At 50.0% G+C, this 12,334-nt stretch overlaps 2 protein-coding genes across 3 annotated transcripts; one reads left to right on the forward strand and one right to left on the reverse strand.

Moving 5' to 3' along the window:
• On the forward strand, positions 463–3,652 carry LOC110431079. Its single transcript, XM_021449773.1, has 3 exons — positions 463–520; positions 720–1,501; positions 1,817–3,652. The coding sequence occupies exons 1-3, from the start codon at positions 463–465 to the stop codon at positions 3,650–3,652; spliced, it is 2,676 nt and encodes an 891-aa protein (XP_021305448.1).
• LOC8061488 (protein NRT1/ PTR FAMILY 5.8) lies at positions 6,949–10,634 on the reverse strand. 2 transcript variants are annotated; one of them, XM_002438094.2, is made up of 4 exons: positions 10,092–10,634; positions 9,697–9,917; positions 8,097–8,611; positions 6,949–8,007 (listed from the first exon to the last, which is right to left on the reverse strand). In XM_002438094.2, exons 1-4 carry the CDS (start codon positions 10,168–10,170, stop codon positions 7,206–7,208), a joined length of 1,617 nt encoding a protein of 538 aa, XP_002438139.1. In that variant the 5' UTR covers positions 10,171–10,634; the 3' UTR covers positions 6,949–7,205. The 2 variants fall into 2 exon arrangements, with proteins under 2 accessions (XP_002438139.1, XP_021304304.1); XM_021448629.1 differs by having other exon boundaries at positions 9,697–9,985; positions 10,092–10,633.

The raw sequence follows: 12,334 nt of genomic DNA on the forward strand, positions 1-12,334 counted from the left end.
TGCGGAGATTGTGCGACAGGTGAGGACTGGTGGGCCAGCTACATGGCGGATGGGGAGCTGTCGCAAACCGCTGCAGGAGCAGGTGTAGCGTCAGTGCCAGAGGTAGACAATGTGGTCGTTGTGTCGGAGGAGCTCCAGGGCCCCCCTTCTTCTAACTCGTCTGATGACGAGCTCGTTCACGCGGGTGCGCTCAGGTCAGCAGTGGTGCGGAGGATTCAGGATCAGGTCTGCCTCCCTTTTCAAACGCCGCTGGTTCGAGCTGGGCCCAGGCTACGTCGCTCTCGGACGCCGATAACGCCGCGCTCGCTTCGGCGCAGCAGCTGGATTGCGGCAAGGCCTAGAGCCGGGAATGCGACCATCCAGGCGCAAAAGGTGCTTTTGCGCAAGCTAGGGGTCCAGGTGGGGGAAGACGAGGTGGATTCCCAGATTCAGAAAAAATTCAGGGCTGCCTTTAGGGGCGACATGACTGAAAGCAAGCAGCAGGCTTTGCATATTCTGTTGAACGTGGAGGGGCTGGAAGGCGAGCTGGCCTGATCAGACCTTTACCGTTCGAAACTCATCTGTTTCCCCAATGATTTCAAGCTTCAGTTGCTTCCTTTGGAACGTTCGCGGTCTTAATGATCGCGCGCGTCGCTCGGTTGTGAGGAAACTTTTGACTCAGCATTCTCCTTCCTTCGTCTGCCTTCAGGAAACGAAGCTTTCTGATTTATGTAATTCAGTGGCGCTTGAAATTCTTGGCTATGCCTTTGATTATGACTTTGTCCCGGCTATTGGGGCGGCAGGGGGAGTTCTAGTGGCCTGGCTGAGGGACCGCTGGGTAGTTTCTGCAGTCACTAAGGGCAGGTTCTCCATCTCTATTCAGGTCGCTGAGGTTGGCTCCACCTTCGGACCGTGGTGGCTCATAGTGGTTTACGGACCTCAGTTGGATGCTGACAAGGTTGCTTTTCTGGCTGAACTCTCACAGTTCAGGGTAAACGCGGCTGGTCCTTGGTTCTTGTGTGGTGATTTCAACACGATCCACCGAGCTGAAGATAAGAACAATGATCGGCTCGATCGTCGTTGCATGAGGAGGTTCAGGGGCTTTCTTGATAGGTTACAGCTGGCTGAGGTCGAGCTGTCGAGGCGAAAATTCACTTGGTCGAGTGGACGTGATCGGCCAACCCTGGAAAGGCTAGACAGGATGTTTGCTTCGGCGGACAGGTTCGTCGAGTTTCCGCGTCACGTTCTAAGCCCTCTTTCTTCGGATTGTTCGGATCACTGCCCCCTGTTGCTGACCCTGCTGTCGCTAGGGGGTGCCAAGCGCAGATTTCGGTTTGAAGCCTTCTGGGTGCGTATCCCGGGCTTTGTTGAGGTCGTCTCGGCAACGTGGGCAGTCGCGGTTCCGGAGGCTGATCCCTTCAGGGTGTTAGATCAGAAGTTGCGTGCAGTCACGCAGGAGCTCAGGGGGTGGAGTTCTGCGAAGGTTGGGAGTATCCAGTTACAGCTTGCGATGACCCGTGCGGTAATTCTGAGGCTTGATATTGAACAGGAAAATCGAGTGTTGCATCAGTGGGAGTTGAACCTGCGTCGTGCTCTTAAGCCGCGGGTGTTGGGTTTGGCCTCGTTGGCGCGAACGATTGCCAGACAGCGCTCACGCATTCTTTTCCTTGCTGAAGGTGATGCAAACACCAGGTTTTATCACATGTAGGCCTGTCATCGCGGTCGGCAAAATAGAATCAACTCTCTAGTGGTTGAGGGGGAGCAGGTCTGCTCCGACCAGAGTATGGCCTCGGCGCTTTTTGAGTTTTACAGCGGCGTCCTGGGAACCAACTTTCAGAGGTCCAAAAGGCTGGATCTAGAGGTGCTTGGGCTGCCATCGTTGGACCTCTCGGCACTGGAAGTGACCTTTTCTAAGCAGGAAGTCTGGGCTGTGATCAGAGAGCTACCTAATGACAAGGCTCCCGGACCCGACGGGTTCACAGGCAGATTTTACAAGGCGGCCTGGGCCACAATCAAAAGTGACGTGCTGAACGCGTTCAATGCCTTCTGGGCCAATGATTTCAGAAGCCTCAACCACCTCAATGATGCACTTTTGATCCTGTTAAGAAAGAAAGAACAAGCTGAATTGATTAGGGACTTTCGGCCCATTAGCCTCATCCATAGTTTCGGGAAGCTAGTCACCAAGTGCCTGGCCAATCGGCTGGCCGGGGTCCTTCATCACTTAGTGCAGGTCAACCAGAGCGCCTTCATCAAAGGGAGATGTTTGCATGACAACTTTCGCCTGGTCCAGCTTACCTGCATGGCGCTGCACAGGGCGTGCAGGTCCTGCATCCTTTTGAAGGTTGACATAGCCAGGGCTTTTGATTCAGTGGATTGGGTGTTCCTCTTGGAGGTGCTCTCGCATTTGGGTTTTGGCCAGCGGTGGAGGGACTGGATCTCTGCAATCCTTGCTACTGCTAGTACTCGCATCCTGCTGAATGGGCAGCTAGGGAGAAGAATTTGCCATGCTCGGGGCCTGCGGCAAGGAGACCCGTTGTCGCCAATGCTCTTTATCCTGGTCATGGAAGCGCTGAATCATTTCTTGCGGTGGGCGGAGCAGCAAAGTTTGTTAACGCCGGTGGCTGGTGTCGTGGGCTCCAGGGTCAGCCTGTACGCTGACGATCTTGTGATCTTTCTTGCGCCTTCTGAGCAGGACCTGTGGACAGTGAGGACTGTTCTCCAGATTTTTGGCTCGGCCTCTGGTCTGTTCGCCAACCTAGAAAAGAGCAAGGCCACGCCTATCCACTGCAGCGAGCAGGATATGGATCTAGTCACGCAGATTCTGCAATGCCAGACCGAGCAGTTCCCAACTCGCTATCTGGGGGTCCCTCTGTCAGTGAGAAAGCTTAAAAGAGCTGATGAGCAGCCGCTGCTGGACAGGGTGGCCGGTCGAATACCTGGTTGGAAAGGGCAGTTGCTCAATCAAGCGGGAAGAACGGCACTGGTCAAGGCCACCCTTTCGGCCATCCCGGTGCACACTTCCATTGCGTTGTGCCTATCACCGTGGGCCGTTTCCATGATTGATAAACTCCACCGTGCGTTCATTTGGACGGGCTCGGATTCAGTGATTGGTGGACGGTGCAAGGTGGCATGGCCACGCGTCTGTAGACCCAAAGAGCTTGGGGGCCTCGGCGTCACTGACCTCAGGCGCGCTGGAGTGGCCCTACGTGTGCGATGGGTGTTGAGCGATCGTCTCAATGGCCGACTGCTGGCATCTAACGAACCCATGGCTTTGGCTCTTTTTCAGGCAGCAACGGTTTTCCGTCTGGGGAATGGACGGTCCACGTTCTTCTGGACCGATCGGTGGTTAAACGGGTCCAGCGTGCAGATGTTGGCGCCGACTGTGTTCCGTTCTGTCAATGCAAGAAAGAAGAAGTCCACGGTGGAGGAGGCGCAGCAGAACTTTGCTTGGGTTAGGCATATTCAGGGGCCGACAACTTTGCAGCTGCTAGTCGAGTTTGCACAGCTTTGCGACGTTCTGGAACAGGTGCAACTTTCCTCGGAGCCAGATACCTTCGTCTGGAGGTTCTCTGGTGATGGAGCGTACTCGACGGCTTCCGCTTATGGGGCGATGTTCCTGGGTTCCTCACCAATGTTGGGGGCCAAAGAATTTGGAAGACAGCCGCACCGCTGAAAGGTCCTAATATGGCTAGAGGGGGGGTGAATAGCCTATTTAAAAATTCTACAAACTCACTAGAGCAAGAGGTTAGTAAATAACAAAGCGAAGCTTTTTGCTCTAGCTCTAATGGGGTGTTTGCAAGCCACCTATCCAACAATTCTAGTTGATATAATCACTAGGCACACAAGAGCTATGTCACTACTTACACTAGAAAGCTACCTAAAGTTTCTATACAAGTAAGTAAGCTACTCTAGTTTGCGGGAAAGTAAAGAGATGGTTTGAACTTTATACCACCGCGTAGAGGGGATGAACCAATCAATAAAATGAAGTCCAATCACCGGGAGAAATCCAATGAACAATCACAAAGGAGACACACAATTTTTCTCCCGAGGTTCACGTGCTTGCCAGCACGCTACGTCCCCGTTGTGTCGACCAACACTTGGTGGTTCGGTGGCTAAGAGGTGTAGCACGAACCTCGTCCTCACTAGGACACCACAAGAACCTACCCACAAGTGAGGTAACTCAATGACACGAGCACTTTACTAGAGTTACCTTTCGGCTCTCCGCCGGGGAAGGTACAATACCCCTCACAATCACCGGGAAATGGCCACGAACAATCACCAACTCGTGCCAATCCTCCTCCGCTGCTCCAAGCCGTCTAGGTGGCGGCAACCACCAAGAGTAACAAGAAAACCGCAGCTAGAACGATCCCCAAGTGCCACTAGATGCAATCACTCAAGCAAATGCACTTGGAATCACTCCCAATCTCACAAAGATGTTTAATCTATGAAGGAGATGAGTGGGAGGTGTTTGCTTAGGCTCACAAGGATGTCTAGTAGTCAAGAATGCCAAGAGTGTGAGCCCTAAGCCGGCCAAACACGTATTTATAGCCCCTCAAGCAAATAGAGCCGTTGGCTCTTTCACTGGGCGAAATACGGGGTCACCGGACGCTCAACACCAGCGTCCGGTGCTCTAACGTCAGCCGCGTGTCAGAGTCTAACGGTAACCTGCAGAGCACCGGACGCTGAGCAGGTTGGCACCGGACGCGTCCGGTGCACACCGGACTCATGCGCAGAGAGCTCCGCAAACTCGCAGGGTCACCGGACGCAAGCCACCGGACGCACCCTTAGCATCCGGTGCACACCGGACCCATGCGCAGAGAGGGTCGCAAAACGCCCGCACACCGGACACGCACCACCGGACGCTCAAGCCAGCGTCCGGTGCCGATCGTCCGGTGCCTTACCCTAGCTGGGCCAGGCAGCCTGCACACCGGACGCTCGGACGCAGCGTCCGGTGCTCCAGAAGCCAGCGTCCGGTGAGTGTTTCTCGGCGAAAAGCACTCCCGCGACTTCTCCAAATTTCCCACCGGCGCAATAGAAAAAATGCACTTCATTTTCTCGAAAAGCGCCGAATCCCGCCTCGCAAGCTCGGCGGGAGGGAGAGAGGAACCCATCCTCTCTCTACCCTTCAAACTTCAACTCCCTTCTCAAAGTGTGCCAACACCACAACGTGTGAACCAACATGTGCACGTGTGTTAGCATTTTCACAAACATTTTCTTTGAAGGAGTTAAGTTAGCTCACTAGGTTCTAAATGCATGCACATGAACAATGACACCTAGTGGCACTTGATAACCGCTTAGCCAAAGAATTCCCCTCTTTATAGTACGGCTATCTATCCTAAATGTGATCACACCCTCTATGGTGTCTTGATCACCAAAACCAAAACCCTAAGCAATACCTTTGCCTTGATCTCCAAAGGGTTTTGTTTTTTCTCTTTCTTCTTTTCCAAGTTGAGCACTTGATCATCTTGTGGTCATCACCATCATCACCAAGATTATCACTTGCTCCATCACATGGCATGTACCAACCTTATCAAGTCTACACACACTTAGCATAGAGGTTAGTACTAGGATTTCATCAATTATCCAAAACCAAACTAGGGCTTTCAACCGCCGCGGGTACGCTTCTTCTTCTGGTTAACAATGCATGGAAGGTGTTGGACTGGGGACCGCAGGTTTAGGCATGGTTTGCAGGATTCCAATGCCTGTGTTTCCTGTGATCAAGCGCCCGAGACAATGGACCACATTTTGCTTGGATGCGTTTTCAGTCGCCAGGTGTGGGTAATCTGCTTGGCGAGAGTTCACTTGCAGGACTTCGTTACCGTGGTAGAGGACCAGGCGATGTTGTGGTGGCTCACGAACAGGAAGCGCATCCCGAAAGCTCTTCGTCGGGGGTTCGACTCGCTGTTCTTCCTCGTTGGCTGGTCACTCTAGAAGGAACGCAATGCTCGCACCTTCGAGCGTGCATCCTTGTCCGTGCTGTCGCTAGTGGATTCCATCTTCGAGGAAGCCGCCTGCTGGACTGCGGCTGGGAACAGGCGGTTGGGGGCTCTGCTCGCTCAGTTGTGAGCCGCGCGCGTCTTTGCTGTGTTGCTAGTTTGTGTTTCTGTGTTCTGCTCTTTTTCGGCTTGCTCAGTGTCTCCTGAGCTCTTGTGTGTTTCTTTGGGTAACCTTGTAGTTACCTGTTGCTTGTACGTTTCTGATCTTTCCACTTAATGAAAAACGCGCTGATGCGTGGTCTCAAAAAAGAATAAGAATTACTGGAGAATATAAAAAAAGGTGGGGGGCATCCATAGAGCCATGAACTTATTAATGTGCAAGTTCCACAACAAAGAATCTATTCAACTCCACATTTAATTGTTGTCTAGCCATACACAACTTCTTGGCACTCTTTGGTTTATTTGTGCATCTCTTATGTCAATAAGACCAAAGAAATGATAGGAAGTGCTAGGAAGTGAAATAGAATAAAATAGAGTCACTTTGGGCTTCTCTATGAAATGAGGCATGAAAATGAGCCACCCGGGAGTTACAAAAGAAGCTTCGGACTCATATTGTGCACGGGTTAAGAGCGGGAGTTGAACTCTAGGAGGTCAAATCTTCCCTTGTTTTGGAATCCATTATTCTAAAGTTTAGTTGGGTGCTAGACGTTAACATTTTTACATGCTTATGTTGTTTAACGAACTAATAGTCTTTTTAGGTTGACTAAACTTTAGGCATCACATTAGACTACATGTTTAGAGCAAGAGCTAAAGTTTAATGGCTAAACTTTAAACCATGGGATCACCAAAACTTTAAACCATGAGTGAGTTATGCATCTGTACATGTGAGAGTCTTCTTTAATTAAAATCATGCACACTGGCAAAAATGACCTAAAATCTTCCAAAGTGTCAAGAAAACTTCTCAGAGTAATGTTTTCCCATGTGATCCACATGCAACATGCTTTCTCTCATTTAAAATGTGAAAAAAAGAACGTATTTAACATGTTTCTTTTTTCCAAGCATGTATTTTCTTTTACTCTGACAAATCACAAGGTACAAAAGCTTTGTACAAGTGTCTCACGGAACAGAGCACGTGAAAAACCTGAACTACATCTCGTTCTGAAAACATTACACACCTGAACTACTACCCCTGAAATCATCCTGTAAATAGAAGTATGGAATTTTCATTCAACCTGTCAAGCAAAATCAAGATCGAACAGCCAATCGTCCTTGTCTCCACTGACTCTGATCCTACCTCCCTGACGCAGATTTGCCATTGTAGTACTTGCACAAGTGCGTGAATATCACAAAGCTGATGAAGCAAAGAAGAGCCAAGAACCAGTAGAAGTTATCTAGGCGCGCCTCCCGCGGGTCGTCAGAGAACCATCCCCGGGCGTTGCCGGGCCTCGCCGTGGCCATCTCGAGGGCGGTGATCAGGAACGCGCCGAGGAAGCCGCCGACGCCGAAGACGCTGAGGTAGAGCCCGATGCCGGTGGTCCTCATGGAGGCCGGCACCTGCGTGTAGAAGAACTCCTGCATCCCCACCACGGTGAACACGTCCGAGATCCCCAGCAGGACGTACTGCGGCAGGAGCCAGAAGATGGTCAGCCGGACAGCAGGTGCCACGCGGAGCCGCCACGACTCGACGAGCGCCGCGGTGACCATGGCCACGACGGAGAGGACCATGCCGACGCCGATCCGCTGCAGCACCGTGATGCCGTCGCTGCCCCCGGTGACGGCGTTGATCAGCGGGATGATCATCCTGTCGTACATGGGCACGAGCAGGATGATGGAGACGGTGATCGAGCTCTGGAGCATCGCTGGCGGGATCACGAAGGAGCCGGAGCCGACGCCGATCGTGTGGTCCATCAGCATCCCCTGCTTGGTGAAGAACGTCATCGGCTGCTGGAAGATCACCGCGAAGACGAGCAGGATCGCCCAGATTGGCAGGAGGCCGAGTATGACCTTGGCCACGCCAGGAGCAGCCTCATCATCCAGTGACGACTCTTTTGTATCATCTGCTGGTTCAGCTTTCAGTGGCTTCTCTTGCAACCTGCAATGTTCCAGATGTTGCACGATTAGCATGTACTGCTACAGCTACAAAAAATGCTCCTATAGGATAACAAGATCAAACACACATACTCAAGCTCAGAAGCGGCGTCGCCATTGTCGTCTCTCGACGGCAGACTGATCTTTCGGCTAGCAAGAATCGACTTGAGGACCTTGAAGACGCTATTCGGAGACGGCTTATTACCGGAGCCCTTTGCCTGCGTCTGCTGCTTGTACAGAGGGGTGCAACAGAAGAACGCCGCGACGGAGATGGCCATGACGGCGCTGGGGATGGCGAAGCCGAGCCCCCAGCCGAAGTTGTCCTGGACGTAGGACATGGTGGAGTTCCCCAGCAGGCTTCCGCTGCACATGCCGAAGTACCACCACTGGAAGAACATGCTCTTCACCTTGGCCTTCTCCTCCGGCGTGGCGCTGGGCTCGGTGTCGTCGTCGTCGTCGTCTCCGATGCTAAGCTGGTCAGCGCCGAAGGCTTGCAGCGAAGGCTGGTATCCGCCTTGCCCGATGGACATCAGGTAGAGCGGGAAGAAGAGCGTGGAGCGCCGCATCCGTGTCCGCAGCAGTGCCCATGTGGTGAGTGCTACCATTCCCTGAGCAAGGTGGAATGGAACAGTGTCAGTCGGAAGCAGAGTAAGCTGTTCTTTAACCAAAAATGGCACTTGGCAAGTATCAGTGATGGCCACTTTTATGCGATGGAAATCATGGAATAGTGAAATGGTGGGAGGTAGTCCTGTCCTAAAATACACTAGACTTTCAGTTGTTCTAGTTAAACCGTCTTAAATTTGATCAAATTTATAAAAACTAATTAGATCTATAATATCAAATGAGCCTTATTAGATACATTATGCAATGTATTTTCACAATTTGACTCTTTGATTGATGTGGTAGATGTTATTGCTCTGCTAATCTAAAAAAAAAAGATGTTATTGCTCTGCTTTACAAACTTGTCGAACTTAGCATATGCTTTGACTCTGAAATGTTCTTTGTACTCCGCTGTCTATGCCCTGGCTGAAACATCAGAAACTACGCCAAATGCCTAATTATGTATCTTGATATTGCAATGGCTACTGGCTTTGGAGCAATTTTTTTTAGGCTAGTCTCAATGCATGTTTTATGAGAGTGTCATGCACATTAAATAGGGTGCCACATAAGCAAAATTGCTGACTTGGCAGGGTCATTAAATGAAGGAGTTTCATCAGATAAGAGAGGAGTTTCATCCCCATGAAACTCCTATGGTTCGGTTACCTAGTTTATAGTCTTGGTAACTGTGCCATGAAACTATGCACTGAGACTGGCCTTATGTGTGTACATTGCGCTTGCGGCTTTTTCTCTCGCCGAGCACGTCTGTTCCTTGACTGCAATTGCAAGGTTCAAAAAACTGTTTTTTAGACGATCGCATTTGCTCATTTTAGTTCCACCATAATTACAACCGTTCAGACATAGGAGTAGCGATTAATTCTAGATTTCATTTTTATTCCAGAATCCCTGATTGTGATTGGCATACACTCTAAGCCAGCCAGCTAATATATATACTATCATTAAACAATAAACACAGCAGCAGAACACGACTAATCCGAGTCTCCGACGATCGAGAGGCTTTAATTTGCCGGCATCATCATCAACGATCGTCAAACATGGAAATTAATTAGCAGGCTACGATAGATCATGGACTTACCAAGACGTAGAGCAAGGAGGAGACGGCGATGGTGCAGTAGCGGTCGTCCCAGTAGGAGTCGGCCAGGATGGCGCTGACGAGCGGCAGCATGAAGCTGACGCCGTTCCAGGCGATGACGCTCTTGGCCGCCGCCGCCGTGCTCATCCCCACCACGCCGGTGAGGTACGTCACCAGATTCGACCCCACCCCTTTGTTCGCGAACCTCTCCACGCCCGCCATCGCTGCCACATCGATCACAACGTCGTCACCGATCAACAGGCTCGCTCATCTCGAACGCCCGGCATTATTACTGTACTTCAAGTTCAAGCTAGCACTATAGCACCGGGGGGAAAAAAGAACGGAGAAGATCGACAGGCGTGGTCATTGAAGTAGTAGAGGTGGCATTGTTGATTTACCTATGATCAGAACACATGGCCGGCTCAGCGTCGCGGCCTTCGTCGTCGTCGTCGTTGGCGGCGGCGTCTTCTCCGACATGCTCGTCGCGCCGCCGCGGTGCGGCGAACCAGACTTGACACTGGCAGGGTCGCCCGGCTTCGTCTTGTGCGAGTCGCGTACTTTACTTATAGCGCCCGATTAATTCCGACGACGAACCGCCGAGTCGGCCGGAGCTTCTTTTTGCTCTCCATTATTACCCATGGCGCACTCGGGCCGCGCGATGATCGAAACCAACGCAAAAGCTAGACGACGACAGTCTCCTCCGGGGATACGTTTCTACGGCAAGCCGTGCCGCGCCGGACGGAGGAAGTCTGGAAGTGGAATCCACCACTGCTGCCAACACAAGTGACCCGACCGGCCTCCTCCTGGCTTTTTTCAGCAACACAAAAGGGGTCTCGATCGACGTCTCGTTGCTCAGCAAGGGATGGAGATGGACCCTTGCGTGGCGATGGTGGTTTCTCCACAAGACCGGCAGCAAAGAAACGGGGCAACTGATCAGGCCGCCGGACGGGCTGCTGATACTAGCGCATTCGTGCTAGCTAGTGCAAAACACACACGATTGTTTGCAGAAAAAGCAGAGAATTGACCTCCATCTTTTCAGGTGTGGCCTAGCTGTGTGCAAATTGAGGCTTGCTAGCTATGTATGGTATTCCAAAGGTGAATGAAGAAATACATAATGATCCATCTTTGGAGTACTCGACTTTTTTTTTCTTTTTTTGAGAACGTGCAAGGCACGTGTTTCGTTAAGAAGGAAAGTTTTTACAACACGGTGCGTACGTAAACCTAGCTAGCGTAGCGAGATGCCGGTTTTGTCGCGAATGCAGCACGGCACAATAAAACTACTGGATGCAGTACAAGCAACGTATAGAGTATTACAAAGATACTGTTAAGCGAATAGGTTGGAGCTAAAATTCAGGCTGAAGGCCTAGCAATCAGCGTTGGAGTGTTCGACTTGTAGTTGTTTGAGACTCTGATGAGCGACGATGTCAATGTCTGGGAATTCCTATTCCCAGTCCCAGGTGGACATGGCCTCGGTTTTTCTTCGGCTGCTCCGTTGCATTCTACACATGTAAGATCACTAGCCAAAGAAACCTGCTCGGCTGATCTTTGGAGTGGATCACTAGCTGCGAATTCTGCCTTGATTCACCTGAGTAATTGCGCAGGTGAATCTGACAGAATTCACTAGCCAAGCATCACCTAGCTAGTCAAAGTGTGAAACTTACGCGTGTGAAACTTCCATATATCACTTTGTATTTTTACTAGAATAAGGAGTCATTATTCTTTGAAGACCGTGTCGCTGTCCAAAACGACTTCCTTTTCAAGTACGGAGGAAGTATCTGATATCATGCGGCCGGTGAAACCCATGTATTGAAGCACTACCTCTGTAGGTGGAAGAATATAATTATGGGGCCGGTCAAATGATCTAAGTTTAATCAAATTTATAGCAAATATTATTAACATTTCTCCAAATAGTTTTTTATAAAAATATATTCTATAACTAATCTAATGATATTTAGTTTTGATCATAAATGTTTGTACTTTTTTATATAAATTTAGTAAAAATTTAATCTGTTTAACTTCTCAAAAAGCAAGAATTGCATACCTTTGTGGATGGAGGGAGTAGCCGGATATTCTCTCTTTTAACTGTTTCCTGCAACATATATAATCATAATGTCGAAAACCTAGACGTCATAAAAGTTTTATGATAAAACATGTGCTCTGCCCACCCAATACTGTGTGATGCTCCATCAGAGTCTAATCGACAATCTCCACGCTGATGCAAAAGAAAAGCCCAAAGGAACCTGAATTATCTATTGAGAGCACTCATCTCACCTAATTTCGGACTCCTCACGAGAAGAATGTGCCATTGAATTATGAATTCCTCCTAACTGGAATTGGGTTTCCTGCTTACAAATTGTCTATTACCATTTAATGCTTTGAAGAAATCATTATCTAAATTTGAATGATGAAAATTTGCAGTTACAAAAATATGGTGCCAGAAGGGCGAGAAATATGTCCTAGGACAGTTTACTATCACTAAACGTCCTTAGACCATATCCACAATCCTCACCTAAAATATAAGACTCATTTGTCCTTTGGATAGTGCTATAGTCCAAAGGTTCAATGCTTATTTTAAGTCTTCTCCAATAACAAGACATAAAAGACAATACTCTTTGCAAACGAGTCTCGAGGAGAGAGGATA

This window comes from Sorghum bicolor, chromosome 10 (assembly GCF_000003195.3).
Source record: "Sorghum bicolor cultivar BTx623 chromosome 10, Sorghum_bicolor_NCBIv3, whole genome shotgun sequence".
Classification (NCBI taxonomy): domain Eukaryota; kingdom Viridiplantae; phylum Streptophyta; class Magnoliopsida; order Poales; family Poaceae; genus Sorghum; species Sorghum bicolor.